Source organism: Lissotriton vulgaris, chromosome 4_1 (assembly GCF_964263255.1).
Source record: "Lissotriton vulgaris chromosome 4_1, aLisVul1.2, whole genome shotgun sequence".
Lineage (NCBI taxonomy): Eukaryota > Metazoa > Chordata > Amphibia > Caudata > Salamandridae > Lissotriton > Lissotriton vulgaris.
In genome coordinates this window covers 1,474,146,716-1,474,169,512 of record NC_141691.1, presented here as the reverse complement: position 1 = coordinate 1,474,169,512, position 22,797 = coordinate 1,474,146,716, and the positions used below count along the sequence as shown (strand labels likewise).

The window sequence follows — 22,797 nt, the reverse complement described above, 5'->3', positions numbered from 1 at the left end:
CTGAGAACCGTGAGTGCGACGAGACCTCGAGGGACCGACGATCGCCAAGACTGCACGACATCTTCACAACAAGCCCACCGTGTCCTCCACGGGTGAGTGCTTTGGGGTCCGAGAAGCCCCGACCCTGCGCAGCTCCAGCACCCAAGGTCAGCCTCCCTGCATCTCCACGATCTGCGTGGGGCCCTTCTGCTGTTTGCTGTGCACCGCGTTGTTTGGCTACTAGCCGGCTGGCTTGTGGCCTTCTGAACGACGCCCGACGACATCACTGCTGCTGGTCTGGTTGCTCCAGACTGGCCCTTGCTTCCTTCTTGAAGAGAGGCACCCCGGACCCTCCTGGTCCACTCCAGACGCCATTTTAGGTCCACCGCGTGGGCTTGAATTTGCCAAGGCTTTGTTGCCCAATCCTGGGTCCAGCGACCCCGACAGCTTCTATCTTCGTGGGACAGCTCGATCCTCCTTCTTGGTCGCCGACAACGCCTCCTGGTCCGTGAGATCTCCGAGCCCAGCGTCACCCACACGCCTTGTCGAGGTGGCTACCATCCGGTGCCCTCCTGGTGCCCACTGACTACTGGCTAGTAGTCTCGAACTTGGTCCCCTCTGCTTTCAGGTGTCATCTTCCATCGATCCAGGCTTGGATCCACCGAACTTTCTTCACTGGTCGCCTGCCAGCAACTTCTTTCTTCCAGGCTCCTGGTCCGTCAACGAGGATTCCCGACGTCTTTTGAGTCCTATGCAGCTGCAGCCCCTGGGCTAGGTAACTTCGGCATTTCGGTGCCCCAGCATAGCCTCACTATCCAAGGGTCAGAATCTACTTTCGTTTTCTCCCTACCAGGTCGGGTTCGCCCGAGAACACTAACTTTGCAAATTCTAGCTACCATAGACTTTGTCCCGCATCTCGCGTGAGAGTGCACACACTGCACCCGAGTCCCCTGGGTCTCCTAGAAGTAATCTAACGATTCTATAGTTAAGTCCTAGCGATTCCAAAGCCTATTAGTACTGTACTTACCTGCTAGTAATTTCGCATTCCACTTTCAGAGTATATGGTTTTCCGTGCCCCTCGGGCATTTGTATATACTGTGCTAACTTAAGTATTTTCGTAAGAGTTTTGTTTTGTGCTTAGTACCCTGTCCTCATAAAGAGTACACGGCTGTTGTGATTCTTAATAAATAACTGTTTATTTTCATAACACTTGTGTGGTGTCCTTTCACTTGGTGTTCAAGGGGTATATGTGGTATAACAGCTGGCTTAACACGCCCTCTCGAGTCTTTAGCCTTAGACTGCTCGTATCCACGCTACTAGGATAGCTGGTCTATAAGGTTGACTTACAACCAATCATCAATAAGAGTTACTGGACTGATACATAGTGTTCACTAGAATAGTGACCACTGCATATCAGGCCACCTTCTCACACAGACCATTTCCATTATAGGTTGCATTACACAGTCCTGATGAAGACTCGCAGCTAAGGCTTGAATTCCTGTTTTGCATAGTCGAGTCGAAACGTCGACGCTGCTCATCTAATCAAGACCTCTTCCGCGCAACCTACATGGTGATTGTCTTGATTAGGCATAATGAACGAATCGTATTAAGCACACATCTTCTGGGTCTGTTTTGATGTGTGGTCTATCAAATTCATATGGATGCATAAATATTGTTATTGTGCATGCATGAATTCCGGTTTTAGGTTATTGATTAACCATGTTGTAAAGGTATATACAATGCATTCGCAAATAATTTCCAAACGGTTGGTCACGGACCATTGTTCTCATTACCACATTGCGCCCAGGTCCGTCCTGACTTTAAGGGCTACCCCATTATCGATAATGCTTTGTAGGTTGTGTTCATACATTAAGTCGCAAAGCTATTCAGAAGAGGACTTAGTCCAAATGGATTCTTCTGTGCATTAAGATGTGCTCTGCCTTTGTTAAGAATCAAACTCTACTGGTATTGTAGCCTATTTCACTAGCGCAAAAGCAACTTCTTCAGATGTATCCAGAAGTGTGTATATCTCTGACTCGTTACAAGGGGCAACATGGACTTCTATCTACACGTTTGCTAAGCATTATTGCTTAGACTCAGAAGTACAAAGGGATGGTTATTTTGAATATTTGCTTCAGGGTTTTCTGGCGTGACCATCTCTTCAGACACATTACCTTTGAGGGACGTTTTTGCGGTATTCATTGAAGAAATATGGAATCTTCAGGTAGAAGTTTCCATCAGAAGAACAAGTAACCTTCCTGCGGTAACGATCTTTCTCTGGTGGATACCCTGCCTGCAGATTCCTCACCGATCTCACCCACTTCCATGTATGAGGAGTGGTCATAAATACACGTTGGTAAGGTTCCAAGTTAGATTGATCACTGCCTAACTATTGATAAAATCCTGCTGCCCCTGTCCCCGCCTCTTTGGGCTTAGAAAAAATGGATGTGGAACTCACATCAGGGCAGTGGTGTGCTGCTTTGTGTTGTCATGTACAGGATTTTACCTGCCCCAAGATGGAACCTAACACTGCAGGAGAGCTTTTGCAGTTGTTCCAGATTCAATATGACCATATGTATGTACCTGGTATGTGAATGAACTTCATCTGTTGACTCTGGAACACATCCCTGTCGTCCTTTAGTGAATGCAGTGCTAGGGACTAGTGGATGGGAGTGGTGCTGTATTTTTGCACATTCAGTATGGCTGCAGAGAATTCCCAAGTCGCAAGGGATGGTGACATCTTACTATACTTTTTGAAAGAGACAGGAATAACAGAGGTTGCTGTGTAAGGCCCGTGAACGGATGATACATTAATCCTTGATTTAGGGTAAAGGGGGCACGTTAGCTAAGGCAAATGGGCAACATAACAGTTTAAACCTGAAACAGATTTTACAGTTGCAATTGTCACCAAGAACACATTCCATTGTGGGGATGATGAACTGGTTATTCCATCAACCACAATATGGGAAAAAAGTGAACCATACTGGTGTGTACTGCAGGATGTGCACAGCTTGCATACTAGAGAGAAGCAAATGGCCCGGTTTCTGGACCAGGGTCAGCGGACTCGATAATTCTCTCGCCTCGGTGCCCACTCTGATCAGCGATCACACTCGGCAACTCTGGGCATTAGCTTGCCTCATCTTCACTAACGGCCCCACCAGACCGCCGGGGATGCCTGGTCTCACCCTGGAGATACCCATTAAGGGACCATCTCTTAGGGAAGCCAGGAAGGGTTTCGCAGCGGTCGAAGCGCCTTGGGACCCTACGGGTAAGTAGTGCGCTATATAAATGCCTATACATTTACATTTACATACATTTCGAGAGCCACCTACACTGTTTTCCTATTCCTCATGAAAAACCTATTGTTAGCTTAAATATATTCATCTCTCTACTTCCTGCTTTGCCCTGAATTCCCCTGACCATCATTGAAAGTGACAAGAGGAACGTGCCCTTTTTGTATGGTCACCGTCACTCGCACACACACACTTTTTGCTCCAATGCTGATGGATATGACTCTGAAAGTGCACTGGAGCCTGCTTCACAGGTCCCAGTGCTCTCTCCCTAAAACTGATATGTGTGAATTGGTAACCTCAATTGACAAGGACTATACCCCCCTTATACATCCCTAGTATATGGTACAAGTGGTACCCAAAGCATGGGTCTAAAGGGTTTCCCAGGGCCTAAAGGACTGTTTTTGCCACCCTGAGGGACACAAGTAAACTACTGATAGCAGTCCTGGCATTGTAGATTGCAGGAGCAGTACAAATGGCTTGAACTCGACTTTGCCCTCACCATGTGTTGCAAGGTCAAAGCACTATCTTTAATATGTCAGTCACCCCTAAGGAAGGCCTCCTCAGCCCAGGAGGCAGGGTGCACTATATTAAAGGTGACGACATGTAAGTGCAACCCTTTAATAGCAGTCCGTAGGATAACATGGCTGGCACCGGGGTAACCTCTGGGTTGCCAGCTCCATTATGATACTGCCGAAATATGTCATGTTTGATATCAAACAACTTGCCTCATCACCCTTGACACGGTTCTTGTGCCAGTGGCAATGTGACATGCAATCAGGTGGATACTTTAAAAGTTACCCACCTGCTTTCTCCAGCCGTTCCTGTGCTCTCGCTGGCAGCCCGCAGCTGCTTCCACCATGAACAGGAATCTGACCCTCTGTCAAGAGGTGTGAACTCATCCAGGAGTCCGAATCAATGGCTTGGACAGGAAGGCTAGTGAAGTGGAAAATCAAGGCGATGAGCTTCAAAGCTTTCACCATCTCTGATATGCATCCAGGTTCCTTTCCAAAGGAATACACAGCCATCCCCCTGGCTCAGGCACATTTGTACCTGGGCAGGCGGGAACATTGTGTAGTCAAGAGGTGTACACCACCAAAAGGCTAGCCACGCCACTAGGGTGGCTATTTGTTCTGTACAGCTGAGGAAGACCACTGCCATTTTTAAAAGTGGTAGAATAAATGGTTCTGGGCAGAAAAGGTGAAACGCACACCCCGGATGTGGTCTCCGCAGGGGCTTATTAGGTGCTAGTAACCTATTGACAACTTGCATCCACATCCCTAAATATAGGATTTAACACCTGACACCAGAATCTCAGTTCTGATCTGACTTGCATGAGGACAAAGAAGAGATCTGTGTTTGTGACTACAGGGCCTGCACAAAGCAAAGGCATGAAACTCTGCACCTGTGGCAACATTCCTGAAACTGCATGACTGCGACTCCTCCCAGACCAAAGCTCAGTTCCCCCAGACAGAGTGACCCCTTTGAGAGCCAAAGACAATTCCAGACTCCCTTGTACTAGTGGCACGAGTCCCCTCCACATCACAGGTAAAAACAGCGCACCAAAACCAAATAATCACCCTTCATCAGGCCGTCCCAAATGTGGATGGTCCAGTGCATTCTGGGAAATGTAGTTCTGACCTCCGCTAAGTTCCAGGTGACTACCTTGTTCCCCGGACTTTGAAATAACTTTCTGCTGGGCTTACCGCTGCCAAGTCTTAGTGGTCGCCACTCTGGCAACCACCATCTTTACACGACTCTGCACCTCAAGGGAGCTCTGCAAAACCTTCATTCGACATCAGCAGTGGCTTTGTTGATTACTTTTTGCACCCAGTTACCCACCAGAACCATGTAAGTGGTAAAAACCTCCTGTTCAGCGCCTCAGAAAGCCAGGACAACTCTGCACCCATGCTTCTCGAGGCAGGTAACATCAAACTGACAGTCGTGACCTGTTCCTGTTGCAGTATTTCTGCGGTCCAGGTACTTATTATCTCAAGTGGCCGTCAGAATGGTATCTCACCTTTACCAGGGAGGGCGCAAATTTTGTAATCTATAGAAGTGTTTGAAAGCAGGGAAGTCGTTCATGGCACATGATGAGAATATAACATGTCAGTCATAAAATCCTTGTCCTTTCTGTCTTTAAAACCTAGATTCCTAATAGCAGGACCCTGCCAATTTCTGAAATACTCACCCCAAGTCTTCATCATCTGTGACTCTCAATAGTTGTGCACGCTGTACTTTTCCCCCCACACTGGTTCATCCCTGAATACTACTGCCCTTTAGCACAACTCTCTACATTCTGAAGAGGCTCCCAACGTGTAGTCTGCCATACAAAACCCAATTAATGCACACAGGGGGTCTAATGGGAGTAAATAACCCAACCACAAATGTACTACTCCCCAGTTAATTGAACACAAAAAAGAGTACGTCTAGTTATGAAAAGAGTATTCTAGTACATGGAAAAATGCTTTTTTAAGGACGAGTCCTCACCCACCCGAAGGTGGCATGCTTCATCATTAGGTTCCCTCTTCACACCAGATGGCAAGGTACCTGATGTGCGCTCCAACTCTACAGCGGAGAAGAGCTGAAATGTTTTTAGTTCAGGATGAGCACCTGGTATTGGTAAGAGGTGAGTGCAAGGTATGTAAAGTGCAGTGAATCTAAAACTATCTCCTGGTAGGCTATATGTAAGGTTTATTCTGGTGCCCCCACCCCGGGATAGGATTGAAAGAAATGTGAGGGGGAATCTGGAAAAAAAAATGCTCCTATTCAATGGTCAACATTTTTCTCCCTTAGAGTGACCTAACTTGGGGATTCAGAGTCAGAGGCATTAGTCAGAACCAGTTCTTACAGTCACTCTGTAATAACATACCGAGTGCTCATCTTGAACTAAAAAACACCTCAGCTCCTCTCTGTTGGAGAGTTGTAGCCCACACCAGGTACCTTGCTGTCCTAGTGTGAGGAGGGAACCAAATGATAAAGAATGCCACCCTTGGATGAGTGAGGGCTTCTGTCCTTAAAAACATATTTTCCAAATACAAGAACACACTTTTCTGAATGGATGAATTATTTTGTGTGTTTAATATGAAAGCCAATGACTATTTCACACCTGTTCTCCTTTTCACATCCGTTCTCCTTTTCACATGTATCTGAAATGTCCTTTTGTACAAATCAAGAGGGGCTATACGGTGCAATTCAAAGCATGTTCATCTGTATGTATACTTTTTGTGTTGCTGACCTTTCACCTTTCTACTGCATAGGTGTTTTTTTCTGGATAAAATTCAGGAAAAGCTTCCTGTTTGCCAAGCAGATGATAGCATGGAAGTTGATGGAGGAGAGGGTGCAGTTGACGGAATGGAAGTCGATGAGCAAGAAGAAGATATAAACACTTTGATAAAAAGCTGCAAGTTTACTATGAAAATGAAGATGGTGGAGAGCGCTAGAAAGCAGGTACATACAATGTCAGAATGTTGGGAGTTTGCTGTAAAACTGTGTACACAAAGCAGTACAACAGAAGCATGAAGACTGTAGCCTTCCTTTTCTGACCAATCTTTTCCTTCTGATTCCTCACTTCTGAATCTTGCCAAGTACCAGACTGAATCAGGAAATGTTCCTTAAATCTTCAGCATTCTGCTTATCCAGGACATGATTGCAGTTGTGGCCTTCTATACTGGTGTCAGTTTCTATTATATCTGAAAGAAACAGGTTAGTATTAGATTCCTTACCTTAGAATATCCCCAGATTCCCAGGCATCAGACTGGATCCGGAAACTTTTGCGTAGCAGTACCCCTGCGCATCGGTAGGCGTCGTATGCGGCTCCGCGTCCGTCGTTGGCGCCGGGATGACGTCGCCGGAGTACTTACACGCCGCCCTCGCGCGCTGACGTCAGTTCTTCTTTTTTCTGCGCCAGCAAGCGCAGATCCGGAAAAAGTGGTACCCCTTAGTCAATTTGTGACTAAACTTTTTCGATCATTTTTTTAATCCTTTTTCGAAGTCTAACGACTCCGACGGTGCCGGTAGGGATGCCCGGGTTTAAACCCTGCGCCGACTGCAACCGACTGAAGTCGGTTACGACCCCCACCGCCGGTGTCTTCATTGCCTGGGCCTCGACCACGACGACAAGGCCTGTTCCGACTGTCGAGCCCTGACGTCTAAAGCTAGGCGGGAGCAGTCCCGCAAGCGACTCGAGCTCCGGCAGTCAGCCCCGCGCCGCTCGAGGTCCCGGTCCGCGAGGAGGTCGAGGGACCGGTCGCCGGGTTGGAGCCACCATAGCTCCGGGAGTCGTCCTCGGTCTTCGGGCTCGAAGTCCTCAGGTAAGCACAAGAAGTCGAAGAGATGTCATCGCTCTTTGGACTCACCCCGACGCTCGCGTGATGCGGCCGGGGGTTCGGGCGACACCGCCTCCGCGGCTCAGCCAGAGCCGCGGGCGTCGCGGCCTGCTTCATACCCGTCAGACCCCTGGGCAGAACGCAACGCCAGAGTAGATCGAGGCCTTCCTCACAGCCATGAGGTCGCTCACTCCTCCGTCAGGCTCCGCGGCGCCTTCGGGCCCAGCGGTCCCGATTGGGGGTCCCAGCGGGTCGGACACTTCAGCTCCGACGCCGTCGGGTGCTTCAGCCCCGACGCCGCTGGTGACTTCGGTCCCGACGCCCCAGGCCCCTGCAGGATCCGGGTCCGGATCCGGATCGGCGCCGGCCCCCAGGGTGTCGCCCACGGCGCCGCCTCCGAGCGGCGCCGTCCCCGATTCCCCCTCGATTCGGGTCAGACGCCAGAACGACGCCGCTCGGCGCCGTATCCGACGCCGCTAGGAGATTTCTACTTCTATGACCCGGCCCCATCCTTAGATCCTGAGTCTCAGGAGATGGGTGGCGAGGGGGATTGAGAGGGGTCTGAGGACCCTCTGGCACGGGAGTGCCAGTCTTATCAGGACTGGACCGGTGAGCTAGGGGAGGCCAGTGGTCTGGACACTGGTTTCGTCTCCCCTCCTACCGTGGCTACGGAGGAGGCGGCTGCCTATAGTGTGGTACTGACGCTGGCGGCCAAGGCCTTGGGCCTGGAGCTCCCCGTCGCGGCCGTGAGGACTAACCTCCTCACTGAGGTCCTTAAACCGCAGGCAAGCTCGGCCGAGCCTCTGCTGCCGTTTAATTAAGCCTTGTCTGACGTTCTTCTGGGCACTTGGTCCAAGCCGCTACAGGTCAGCCTGTAGATAGGAACATGGCCAGACGCCACCGCCCGACTCCGGGCGACTCTTGCTTCCTGTCTACCCATCCCACCCCCGATAGCCTGGTCATCCAGGCCTCTAATTCCCAGACCAAGAGGTATGAGCAATACGGGAAGAAGGTATTCTCCTCCCTAAGATTACGACTGTGGTCAGTCCACACCGCGTGCCTCTTGGGCCGTTATACCCACTCTCTGTGGGACACGGTCGCGGACGTGCTGCCACAATGTCCGGTGGAGGTCCAGACTAAACTCACCCAAGCCCTTGCGGAGGGTCGAGATGCAGCACGGTACTCTATCCGGTGTGGACGGGATACCACAGACTCACTGGGCAGAGCGGTGGCAACGACTGTGGCGATTCGTCGCCACGCCTGGTTGAGGTCCCCCAATTTTTCGGCTGATGTCCAGAACACCCTTATGGACATGCCTTTTGATGGCCGTCGCCTCTTTGGCGACAAGGCAGACCATGCGCTTTAAGGACTCAAGGGCTACGGCCAAGTCCTTGGGCCTCTCGGCACCGCGCCAGCAAACGGCTGCCTTTCGCTCCTTCGTGGACAAGGAAGGGGCACCCCGAAAAACTTCCTGCCAGCCACGTGCCGCAGACTACCGTCCAGCGCAGTGGCGGACGTGGAACCGCCGTCGCGGTGCTCGGGGACAACGGCGAGGCCAGTCCACACCCACCCCTGCAGCATCCGCCTCAAAATCTTCCTAGTCCGAGCTTTCAGGCCCATGTGACGCCAGTGGGGGGCAGGGTTCGCCATCATCACCTCCACTGGCTCACTGTCACATCGGACAGGTGGGTGCTGCAAATCGTCCGAAGGGGCTACTCCCTCCCCTTCGAGGCGACCCCTTCAGCCATGCCACCGCGATACCACCACGTGTCGAGGGATCACTTGACACTTCTACGAGAGAAAGTTGCGGCCCTCTTGGCCGAGGGGGCCATCGAGCGCATTCCTGGGCCAGAAGTAGGGTGTGGTTGTTACTCCCACTACTTCCTGGTACCCAAGAAGGGCAAAGAGGGCCTACGCCCTATCTTGGACCTACGGAACGTCAACGGCTTCCTCCGGCAGGAGAAGTTCAAGATGTTGACACTAGCTCAGGTCCTAACTGCCCTAGACCCAGGAGACTGGATGGTAGCGTTGGACTTGCAGGATGCTTATTTTCATATCCCCGTCCTGCGGGCCCACCGGCGTTACCTGCGGTTCACCGTAGGCCACGAGCACTTTCAGTTTACCGTGCTCCCCTTGGCCTTACCAGCGCCCCGCGGGTGTTCACCTGATATATGATACTCACTAGTTCTAGTGATCACCTTGTATCAGTCCAAACAACCCTAATGGTGATTGGTTGTAAGTCAACCTTATAGACCAGCTATCCTAGTGGTAGCATGGACAAAGCAGTCTTAGGCTAAACTCTTTTGGCATGTGAAGCCAGCTGTTTTACCACATATGACCCCTTGAATACCAAGTGAAAGGACACCACACAGGTTGTTATGAAAATAAACAAGTATTTATTAACTAACATACACCTCTGAACTCTTTATGAGGTCAGAGGGCTAAGCACATGACAAACTCTTAGGAAAAATACGTTCAAGTTGCACGATTTACAATGGTGCCCTAGGGGCACGACAAACCATATACTAAGTAAGTGGAATGTGAAAGTCGATAATAGGAATGGAGCTGTCCAGAGGCTGTAGGATCGTTGGGACCACGCTATACTAACTTGAGGTAAGTAATAGGAGGCCCACGGAACGCGTGTGCAGAGTGTGAACTCACACGCGAGATGCGTACAAACGTCTATGGACAGTACAGTTTAAGAAAAGGTGAGTACGGACCTCCCTGTCTAGATAGGACTAAAATGACTGTGGAACTGGACACTAGGAGAGTCAAGCTACCCTTGAACACCAAAATGCTCGTGTTACTTCACCCACAGGCTGCGGGTGCATAGGTGCCAAGTCGTGTCGGGTTCCGGCGTTGAAGTCTATAAAGCCTGGAGGAAAAGATGCTGCAGGCGGTCAGGAGGAAGATGTCCGGTGTGATCCAAGGGTGGATCAGTGAAGAGAAGAACCTGAAAGCAGAGGGGACAATGTTCAAAGTCACTAGCCAGTGACTGGAGTGGAACCAGGAGTGGAACCAGATGTTGTTGTTGCGATCAGGTGAAGGTGGACGCTTGTCTCTGCAGCCACGTGGACCAGGTGGTGTCTTTGATGACCAGGATGGAGGCACGAGCTGTCCCACGCAGGCTCTCGCTGTCGGCGGTGTCGGCTTCAGATTCGGAGTCAACAGGCCTTGGCAATGGCAACCCACGCGGTGAGTGGAAACGGCGTCTGGAGTGGACCAGGAGGTTCTGGGGTGCTCCTCTTTTGAAAGGGAGCAAGGGCAGGTCTGGAACAACCAGCAGTGAAGGTTTCGGATTTCGTCGTCTAGGAGGTCGCTAGCCAGCCGGCAAGTGACCAAACAACGCGTTGAGTAGCAAACAGGCAGAAGGGCCCCACGCAGATCTCGTGGATGCTAGAGGGCTGGTCTTCGGTGCAGGAGCTGCTTGGGGTCGGGGGCTTCTCAGTCCCCAAAGCACTTGGACGAGAATACCTCTGAAGTCGTGCTGGAAGCGAAGTGCAGTTTCTCCAAGATGGCCGGTCCCACGTGTCTCGTCGCACCCACGGATCTCAGCTGTGCTGCAGATGTAGGTAGAGGTCGGAGAGGTCTGGAAGTCCGGATCTCGTCGGGCTCTGAAGTCTAGTTCCCGGAAGAAGGACAACAAAGTGAACCGCTAGGACGCTTGACGGTGCCTGCTGGTGCAGGGTGGTCACTCCTTGGCCACAAGGGAGATTTCTTCAGTCTTCTGTGGAGCAGAATGTCGAAGTCCAGAGTTTCTTCTTGTAAAGTTGTTCAGGATTATTCTAATTTGGAATGGGACCATCTCCTACCTTTATTCTTCTAAAGGGGGCTGTACTGTGACTAGGTCCCTCCTATGGGTGGGACCAGAAGGGGGGGTGGTTACACTCCCTATCCTTTGTCCGGTTTCGCGCCAGAACTGGGGCTGGAGTGCCCCAGCAACTGCTTTGAACCTTGTGTGTCCCAGGCATGTCTCATTCCTTTCAGCCTGTCCTACCTCAATACACAAAATCCTGTCTGGGGTGGTGCTAGCATCTCCCAAGGCAGGAAACCCTTTGTCCAGGCCTCCCTCGCTGGAAGGACTCCCAGCAGCAGGAGGTCAGACTTGTGTCTGTGGTGGCAGCATCCATTTTGTGATGCTGAGGCTCTGTTTAACTTTAACCGGGGTTCACAGTTACATACATGTCGTGTCCCTCTAAAAGGGCGGAATGCTACCCCCATCGCCAGAACTGGCGAGGGGGAAATATTCCAATTCGTATGACACCTTACTCGCCATGTTTATAATGCACTTAAGAGTTTATGGTATAGCGTTATCATGGAAACAGCTAAAGGACTTGGTTCCGAAAGCTGCAGACAGGCTCAGCTCATGCTAGAGCACCATCTCATATAATTCCAAGCACTCTGCCTTCAGGATTGATAAGGCCTGCCATAGGAGTGACTTATAAGAGTATATGGGTCCATTTTAGGGTTATATATAGGTATACTATATCTAAAGCAAAGGGTGATTACACCACCTTGCCCCAGCTGGGGTGACCATAGGATTGCAGACCCTACTCTCCTACACACTGAACCTACTACTTATTATCGGCCACATGATGTCGTTTTACCAGATCGATGGACCCTAACTGGTTCTCCTTTCTTCCAGCAAGGGGCCGCAGTAACACTGTTCTTGATTTGTGGGTTGCTAGCACAGGTACTGGTTTTTTGTAAGAAGGCCCAAATTCCTCCTTGTGCGCGATCTTTTCTCTGACCTGATCCCCAATCTTTGGAATCCAGACAGGCTTTGCTGGGAAAGGTGTTTTTTCTTCAGTGGTCGTTGGCTTCTGCAACGTGTTGCTTAGACTTCTTCTTGTTTCATTTCATTCCTGCAAAACAGCCAAACGGTCTTTAAGATCAAAGGGCTTTAGTTCTACCACTGAAGTGTGACGATCGAGGTCCTTGATAAGCATTCTAGTACCAAAAAGGATTTCACATGGAGTGATTCCACCCAGAGAATTTGTTGGCAGATCGTTTAAACCACGTTGGACACTTATTAGATGTTTGACCCACCCGTCACCCGAACCTAATACCCTAGCTGTTATAGATTGCTTTATGTCCCGGTTTTTTCTTTCCACTACAGAATTTCCCTCAGGATGGAATGGACTTGAATACCGCAATGCAACGCCCAGATTGGCCAAGGCCTTTTGGTAAGCTCGAGAGCTAAACGCAGGATCCTGGTCAGAATGTAGCGTGCCGATTGCGTATGTGCGGATAAAGACTCGCAAATCCTTTATAACAGCTCGGGCGTCAGCCGAGCGCTGAGGCCATATCCAAATGAATCTGTCCTAATAGTTGTGGGACCGCATTAGTCTATAGTGACGTCTGCGTGTAGAAAGTCTAATGCTGTCTAACAATGGTGTCTGTACTGGGCGGGCTATACTGTAGTCAGGTGTCTGGTGGCATTCTCTGCTGTGATCTCTGTTGCAGTCAGGGCAATTAATTGCAAATTCGTGAATGTGGGCATTCATCCCTGGCCACCAGTACGTCTCTTTTAATTCTAGCATAGATTTAGAAATCCCTTGATGTATCAGACTGTCGGAGGGATGGGCGGAAATAGAAATTCGGAGGCCGGATTGGTGGTTGAATGTTGAATGTTTTTATTATTAGAAAGACAACGTGGTCAGGATGAGTTCGATATGAGGATAGTTGAATTGGTCCAGTAGGTGATGTACGCCCGTCTTCTTCCAATGCTCTGGTTCCGGATTGCCTTCCCGGAGGGTCTCCAAGAAAAAGAAAGAGCGGTCAATGGGTTGTTAAATTTTGTATCCAATCCAAATTACCGTCACCACACCCAAAGTGCAAAAAGGGAAAGGAATAGCTGGTAGGTCTTTGAGCAAAATAAACGAATAGGCCCTGTGCAAAAGAAGTTATGTCAGGGGACTCTGCTCCCTTTAGTGGGTCTCAGGCTCTGAGTGTTCTAATAACAAAACCATGCAGGCGAACGTTTTCACCTGTTGGGGAAATGCAGCTAAATAATGTGCTACTTCTGTAGGAGTGTGTGCCTATGTCCAAATATTTAAACAAAATGCAGCCAAAACTGCAGTTATAAGATAAATATAAAAACTTTCCCCCCTCGAGTTTGTTCAGACAAAATGCGGGCATAATGCGGTCATAAACTAATTACAAAACACCCCACACTCTGGTTCATTGGTGTAGGTTCGGGTATAAGGAAAAGGACGAAGAAAGTAACAGGAATACATCAGTCCTCGACCGGTATTCAGGGGAAAAAAACAGGGTGATTCAGGAGTTACGGGATGTCAGTGCCCACCCCCCCTCCTTGTCCCACCCCATCCCCTGTCGTCCCACTCACCACGTCTGCCGCATCTCTCCTGAGTTGCGGCATCCACCAGTCCTCGCACTAGCGGTCCACGTCCTCCCTGTCTCCTTCGCTTTGGGCGCCGTCCTCGGCCTTCTCCTGATATTCCTCGTGGTCTCTGGTGTCTTCCGGGTTCCTCCTCTCAGCCGCCCCTTCCTTGCAAGTCTATTTCCTAAAAGCCGGCTGTCCCGCCTCTTCCTTTCTCTTCCCCCTTTCCCATTCGTCAGTCTTCCTCTTTTCTCCTGTCACTTCCTGTGGGACGGAGGGAGTCGGAAATGTTAACTCTTGGCTGTCCGTCTTTTCTTCACTGATGGGATCGGGCTGATCACCGGGAAAAGGTAAGTGTTTCTCTCCCCCTACGTCTACTCCTTTTACATCCCCCTTCTCTAACTTTCTTGCCTGCAAGAAAAGGATCGAAGGGATATCTGGACAGGAAGTCAGCATTAGTTTGTTCCTTTCCGGTGAAACGTGGTAAAACGATAAGGCTGGAGGGTCAGAAACCATCTTAAAACCCTATCGTTATGTCCCTTATTCTTCGCCAACCACTCCAAGGGAGCGTGATCCGTGAATAGTTGGAACTCCAGTCCCTCTAAGTAATAGCGTAAGCACTCTATGGCCCATTTGATGGCGAGGGCTTTTTTTTTCTTTCACAGCATATTTTTTTTCTCGGGGAAATAGTTTTCTACTGATATATAGGACTGGTCTCTCTTGTCCTTGGGAATCAGTTTGCGACAACACGGCCCTAAACCCATGTTCTGAAACGTCTGTCTGTAATACAAATGGTTAAGAATAATCAGGGCTGAGGAGGACAGGTTTAGTGGTAATAGCTTGTTTTAGCTGATGGAAAGCTTGTCTTGCTAGAAAGGAAGGATGACTCAGATCCCTTTCTATCTTAGCTTTTTTTTTTAATAGATCTGTTAAGGGATGGGCGATTTGGGAAAAGTTAGTTATGAATCGCCGATAATAGCCCATAACTCCTCGGAAGGCTCTCAGTTCTTTCTTAGTCTTAGGGAAAGGAATGGCAGTGATAGCCTCCACCTTCTCATCTTGGGGTTTTATTAATCCTTCACCTAATAAGTAGCCCACGTACTTAATTGATTTGGCAGCCAGTTTGCTTTTAGAAGGGTTTATGGTGAACCCCCGGTTCCCCAGAGTTCGGATCACTGTTTTTACGTGGTGTAGATGCTGTTCCCACGTATTACTGTATATAATGATGTTGTCAATATAGGCTGCCGCAAATGCAACACAGGGCTGTAATACAGTATTCGTTACTCTTTGAAACGTGGCAGGTGCCCCATGTAGTCCAAAAGGAAGGACAGTGAAATGAAACAACCCCTCGGGAGTGGAAAAGGCAGTTTTCTCTCTATCCTCTTTATGCAAGGGGAACTGCCAATACCCCTTGCACAAATCGAGAGTGCTGATGAAGCAGGCCCTGCCAATTCGTTCAATCATTTCATCGACTCTCAGCAATGGGTAGGAGTCAAATTGGGAGATCTTGTTTACTTCCCTGAAGTCTATGCAAAACCTGATTGACCCTTCAGGTTTTGGCACTAAAACAATAGGGCAATTCCATTCACTGGAGGATGGTTCTATTATTCCCATTTGTAACATTTGATCTACTTCTTTTCTTACCGCTTCTCTCCTGGCCTCTGGTATTCTATAGGGCCTCAGCTTTACCTTTTTCTCACGAAGAGTATGTATCTCATGTTCTCTAACGTCTGTCTTTCCAGGATAAAGGGAAAAGACAACCTGTAAGGGCTCTAAACAAGTGCATAGCTCCTGTCTTTGAGTAATTGAGAGCTCTGTATCTATACTTCGATGATATAGGGGCTCTTTTCTTTCTGTGAGTCCCAACAGAGTTGGAATGGGTCCCTCCCACTTTTTTAACAAATTGATATGATAAATCTGGGTATGCATGGGTCTTTTAGGGTCTAGCTCTAAACGGTAGGTAACTGAGGTCACTTTTTCTATTATCTTGAAAGGACCCTGCCATTGTCCTAACATCTTATGATCGGAACTAGACAACATCAGTGTGAGAAGTTGGCCTGATATGCAGTGCTCACTATTCTAGTGATCACTATGTATCAGTCTAAACGACCCTTATTGATGATTGGTTGTAAGTCAACCGTAGACCAGCTATCCTAGTAGCATGGACAAGAGCAGTCTTTAGGCTAGACTCTAGAGGGCGTGTTAAGCCAGCTGCTATACCATCACATATACCCCTTGAACACCAAGTGAAAGGACACCACACAAGTTGTTATGAAAATAAAGTATATTTATTTAGAACACAACAGCCCTGGACTCTTTATGAGGACAGGGCGCTAAGCACAATACAAAGCTCTTAGGAAAATACGCAAAGTTGCACAATTTACACAAATGCCCGAGGGGCACGAAAAACCATATACTACAAAAGTGGAATGCGAAATTACTAGCAGGTAAGTACTACGCTAATAGGCTTTGGGATCGCTAGGACTTGACTACTGAACCTTCAGATTACTAGCAGGAGGCCTAGGGAGATCGGGTGCAGAGTGTGCACTCTCACGCGGGATGCGGGACAAAGTCTATGGATGCTAGATTTCGTGAAGTTAGTGATATCGGACGAATCCGACTAGGTAGAGCTGAAACGAAAAAGGATCTGGACCCTTGGATAGCAAGACTATGCTGGAGCACCGAAATGCTGAGTTTACCTAGCCCAGGGGCTGCGGATGCATAGGTCTGGAAAGACGTCGGGAATCCTCGTTGCAGTCTATGGAGCCTGAAAGAAGAAGTTGCTGGCAGGCGACCAGTGAAGAGATTCGGAGGGATCCAAGCCTGGATCGAAGATGGAAGACACCTGCAAGCAGAGGGGACCAAGTTCTGAATCACTAGCCAGTGTTTAGATGGGCACCAGGATGGCACCGGATGGAGTCACCTCGACCAGGTGAGTGGGCGACGCTGGGCTCTGCAGTCTCACGGACTAGGAGGCGTTGTCGGCGACCAGGATGGCGGTGCGAGCTGTCCCACGATGGTATCTGCTGTCGACGTCGCTGGACCCAGGATTGGGACAACAAGTCTTGGCAAATGCAAGCCCACGCGGTGGACTAAAAATGGCGTCTGGAGTGGACCAGGAGGGTCCGGGGTGCTCCTCTGTTGGAGGGGAGCAAGGGCCAGTCTAGAGCAACCAGACCAGCAGTGTTGATGTTGTCGTTCGTCGTCGGGAAGGCCACAAGCCAGCAGGCTAGTAGTCAGACAACGCGGTGAGCAGCAAAGAGCAGAAGGGCCCCACACAGATCTCGTGGAGGCTGGGAGGCTGAACTTCGGTGCTGGAGCTGCTCAGGGTTGGGGCTTCTCACACCCCAAAGCACTCACTCGAGGATCCCTCTGCGGTCGTGCTGGGCAAGCGTCGTGCAGTCCTGAAGATGGTCTTGTCACACCCACGAATCTCAGCTGGGCTGATGATGCAGGTTGAGGTCAGAGGTGCCAGGGAAGCCGGTTCTCGTCGAGCTGGGCAGTCTTGATCCGGAGGAGAGACTTACAGCAGACCGCGATGCTTGGATGGCGACTGCGGATGCAGGGTGACTACTCCTTAGTCACAAGGGAGAAATCTTAGGAAGAAGTCTTGAGTTCCTTTCGTAGAAAGTAGTTTCAGGATTCAAAGATGATCTAATTTGGAAGGGGGCCCGCTCCTATCTTTATACTAGGAAAAGGGGCTGGCACGCGACTAGGTCCTGCCCATGGGTGGGACCAGGAAGGGGGGTGGTTACACCCCTTTCCCATGCCGGACTTTCCCCAGCTCAGGGGCTGGTGTGCCCTTGGAACTGGTTCTAGCCGGCAGATGCATAGTGAGCACTGGGGTGCCACTTGCAGTCACCTTCCTCTAAAGCCCTGCCTACCCAGGATACACAAAACCCTGTCTGGGATGGTGCTAGCACCGCCCCTGACAGGAAACCCTTTGTCCAAGCCTCCCTCGCTGGAAGGACTCCCAGCAGCAGGAGGTCAGACTTGTGTCTGTGGTGGCAGCATCCATTTTGTGATGCTGAGGCTCGAGTTAACTTTAACCGGGGTTCACAGTTACATACATGTTGTGTCCCTCTAGAAGGGTGGAATGCTAATCCCGTCGCCAGAATTGGTGAGGGGTTAGTATTCCAATTCGTATGACACCTTACTCGACATGTTTTGATAAAGCGATACCATAGTTGGCATATAACCGCGAGGATTATAATGCACTTAAGAGTATATGGTATGCGTTATCATGGAACAGCTATTAGGACTTGGTTCCGCAAGCTACAAACGGGCTCAGCTCATAGGAGTGACTGATAGGAATCTGTGTGTCCATTTTAGGGTTAGATATAGGTATACTATATCTAAAGCAAAGGGTGATTACACCACCTTACCCCAGCTGTCGTGCAGCCAGTTGTGTCAGATTTAGATGGCCAGCCAGGGGTGGCATAATACATGCTGCTGCCCCTGGTAGGCCCTGGGTACACCTATGCCCTGAGTTACAGGGTCTGATAAGGTGGCCCAGTACCAATTGGTAAATGCACCTAAGGTACACGTGTCAATTTAGTGAGAGAACAGCAAGGCTATGGGTCTGATTAGCAGGCCCACAGCCAGAGAAGTCGTAAACCAGTGAATCAAAAAGCAAAAATCTGGGGTGATCATAGGATTGCAGACCCTACTCTCCTACAATCAGTAAGACATAGTCTCCTATGCTGAAGCTCCGGGTTTTGGTGTTCTTGTCAAATTCAAGTTTTTGGGACTGTTGGGCCTGTCTAAGTGATTTCTAACAATACTACGTATTTCTTGGAGGTGAGTTATGCGACTCCGAATATACTCAGACAAAGGCCTACCCTTTTTGTCTTCCTCCCATTCTTCCTTTGCCATATCCAAGGGGGTGCGTGGGGATCTTCCATATAACAATTCAAAGGGGGAGTACCCTGTACTTTTCTCCTGTTTACACCAGATGGCAAAAAGTGCCAAGGGCAACATATCCTCCGACTTACTTGTCTCCATATCAAGGATTTTTTTCAGAGTGGTTTTAAGTGTGGCATTATATCTTTCTACCAACCCATCAGTTTGGGGGTGGTAGGCGGATGTTCTTAATTGTTTCATATTCAATTGTTGACACACTTGCTTCATCAAGTTGGATGCAAAAGGAGTACCCTGATCTGTTATGATCTCGCGGGAATCCTACTCTTGAAAAGATAGTAATCATAGCTTTAACTGTTTGAGTGGCATTGGGTTATCTTAGCACCACCGCCTCAGGAAAACGTGTTGCATAATCTACTAAGACTAACACATATTTGCAGCAACTATGGGAGGGAAGAAGGGGTCCAATAATATCCATACCAACCCTTGTGAAGAGTTCTTCAATTATAGGTAAAGGGCAGAGGGGGGCTTTGGGTGGAAGAATTCTACTGTTTTTCTGGCAAACAGAACATTCCTTGCCGTATCGGCGGAACTGTTGATAGATTCCTGGCCAGTAGAATTTATTTAGAATAACTCTTTCGGTCTTTTCCCCACCAAAATGACCCCCTAACAAGTGGCTGTGGGCTAAAAAGAGAACTTTCTTTCTGTAAGTCTGGGGTACTAACAGCTGTGGGTTTTGACCCCTCCCCCTTTCTATACAGCAATTCTCTTTTTACAAAGAACTGGGGACCTACTTGATCGGGGTCTTCCTCTTTTTTAGCGTTGTTCCAAACTTCCCTCAAGGTGGGATCTTCTCTTTGGGCTATTGAAAACCCCTGGTCGTATTTCCACATAGCTTCTTCGTGGGGTCGAGTCAGGGCTATTTGGGTCCACATGACTTTTTCTCTTTTCTTTTGCTTATTGCTCTTTCTTGTTTTCCCTGGGGTTACTCGCAAGTCTTGCTCTTTGGAGAAAGGAGCTGTCTTTCTCCATTCTTCGGTTTCATCTCTTAGAAGCCGCTCTATGTATGGATAATCTCTTCCTGATATAAAAGGTTCAGGAAGTTTAGGGATTAGTCCTATACGCAAAGGAACCGGATCTACTGCTGGTTCATGTTGTATCTGTACTTCAGTAGTAGGATAGTGTTTACTATACCCATGTACATACTTTATGTTGACTAAACCTGTGGGTTGAGGATTACCACCAGGAATAACTTGAGGTCTCAGAACACTATGCAGACACCCTGTATCTATAAAAGCGGACCAGTCTTCCCCGTTCACTCTCACTATTTTATGGTAGGGTAAGGGACGCCCTTCTTCTTGGCAGTAGTAGGAACGTGTTAGCCCTATCTCCATCGGTTCTTCTCTTTGGGGGCATACCCTGGCTATGTGCCCGAACCCCCCACAATTAATACACTGAGGTCCTGTGGAGGTGGGTGGTCGGAGAGGAGCAGGTAAAGGTCCCAGTAGCAAAGTGACAGTCTCGGGGTTTTTTTAGTTGTAAGGGGCCGTGGATTCCTGTTCGGATGTCCGGTGGGTTTCACATGTGTTTCTTCTCTACCCTTCTGCAGTTCCATGGATCTACTGAAAGCACTGGCTATTTCAACAGCTCACTTCATGTTAAGTTGGGTGTGATTTCGTACCCATTTCTGTATGGGTGGATGCAGTAGAGCCCACTGGTTTAAGCCATCTGTCTGTCATATCTTTTACTCGGTATGATAATGCCCTAGGAGTTTCTTGGGGTCCTTCCTTAATTTGTTTCAACCTGATTAGATATGTTTCCTCGTCAATACCAAGTCTTTCCAGAACGTTTTTCTTTATTTCATCAAAGGGGTTTAGACCTAGTGGGTTAGACGCTTGGTAAGCTGCCTGCATCTCACCGGAGAGGAGGGGTCCTTAGTAGTGATCCCATTTTTCTAGGGCCCATCCCGCGGCCCTGGCCATTCTTTCAAAGTTGGAAAAGAAAAACTAAGGATCTTCTCCAGCCACATATTTTTGTAGCACTACCGAAGGGAGGGTGGTTTGTCCCCTTTGTTGGCTGAGGGTATCCGCCAGTTTCCCAATGAAGTTCTCCTGATTTTGGCTATGGGTAGTCAGGGTTTGATGGAGTTTCTCCCGGTCTTATTAAGCAACTGCCAAGAACTTTTCCATAATGCGTCCCAATTTTTCTTGATTGTCCGCCATCTTCTGAAGTGCGGCCTCCATTTCTGCAGATCCCACTTCTGACACCACTTGTCGAAGCGATGGGTGGAAATAGAAACTCGGAGGCCGGATTGGTGGTTGAATGTTGAATATTTTTATTATTAGAAAGACAACATGGTCAGGATGAGTTTGATATGAGGATAGTTGAATTTGTCCAGTAGGTGATGTACGCAAAGGTTCCCAGTCTTCTTCCCGTCTTCTTCCAATGCTCTGGTTCTGGATTGCCTTCCCGGAGGGTCTCCAAGAAAAAGAAAGAGCGGTTAGTGGGTTGTTCAGTTTTGTATCCATTCCAAATTACCGTCACCACACCCAAAGTGCGAAAAGGGAACGGAATGGCTGGTAGGCCTTTGAGCAAAATAAACAAATAGGCCCTGTGCAAACGAAGTTATGTCGGGGCATCTGCTCCCTTTAGTGGGTCTCAGGCTCTGAGTGTTCTAATAACAAAACCATGCAGGAGGAACGTTTTCACCTGTTGAGGAAATGCAGCTAAATAATGTGCTACTGCTGTAGGAGTATGTGCCTATGTCCAAATATTTAAACAAAATGCAGCCAAACTGCAGTTATAAGATAAATATAAAAACTCTCCACCCTTGAGTTTGTTCAGACAAAATGTGGGCACAATGCGGTCATAAAGTAATTACAAAACACCCCACACTCAGGTTCGTTGGTGTAGGTTCGGGTATAAGGAAAAGGACAAAGAAAGTAACAGGAATACATCAGTCCTCCACCTGTATTCCGGGTAAAAAAACAGGGTGATTCAGGGGTTACAGGATGTCAGTGCCCCTCCCCCCCTTTGTCCCACCTCCCCCTCCCCTTTGTCCCACCCCCTCCCCTGTCGTCCCACTCACTGCGTCTGACGCAACTCTCCTGAGTTGCGGCGGACTTTCAGCGACCTCGGGGGGCGTCCACCAGTCCTCGCACCAGCGGTCCACATCCTCCCCATCTCCTTTGCTTTGGGCGCCGTCCTCGGTCTTCTCCTGATGCACCTCTCGTTCCTCGTGGTCTCTGGCGTCTTCCGGGTTCCTCCTCTCAGCCGCCCCTTCCTTGCAAGTCTTGTTTCCTAAAAGTCGGCTGTCCTACCTCTTCCTTTCTCTTCCCCCTTTCCCATTCGTCAGTCTTCCTCTTTTCTCCTGTCACTTCCTGTGGGACGGAGGGAGTCGGAAATGTTAACTCTTGGCTGTCCGTCTTTTTTTCACTGACGGGATCGGGCTGATCACTGGGAAAAGGTAAGTGTTTACCTCCCCCTACGTCTACTCCTTTACACAGACCCTCTCCCATATGTGCTTCTTGTATCAAAGCACCTCTCCGTCTCCTGTTTGGAATTACTCTATCTATCCCCCACTCCAGGGATTTGAGCAAAAGGAATGGAGTTGGCGTCAATTATGTATGAATATTCGAGTGGCTATTTTAGAGGTAACGCTGCACTGCTGCCTTTCATTGTGGCAGTGACAGCTTGCATTATTTTGCCGTCTATTTTTGTTTTAGAATGAGTGATTGCAGCTACGTAAGCCATTTGCACAGCTTCCTTCGCGGCTTCATCAGCCAATAAATTCCCTGCAACGTGAACGCCATCACGCTGATGACTCAGTGTATGAATCACGTGAGTCTTTTGTAGTTCTTTCTGTAATTGAACTGCTTGTTCCCAAAGCAACGTATGCTTGATTGTGCCACCTTTTGCGTCTTGGAAACGATTTTGAACCCAGTTCTGCAAGTATTCATTGAACGCAGTAATACGATTCACACACTAGGAGTGTGGG

At 49.1% G+C, this 22,797-nt stretch overlaps 1 protein-coding gene across 1 annotated transcript in view; it reads left to right on the top strand.

Moving 5' to 3' along the window:
* Window positions 1-22,797, top strand: part of PRKDC (protein kinase, DNA-activated, catalytic subunit) — a 2,818,033-nt gene that overhangs the window by 2,080,945 nt on the left and 714,291 nt on the right. The window contains exon 69 of the mRNA XM_086965729.1: window positions 6,530-6,719. Coding sequence (XP_086821855.1) covers window positions 6,530-6,719 — 190 coding nt within the window. The remainder of the gene's footprint in view (window positions 1-6,529; window positions 6,720-22,797) is intronic.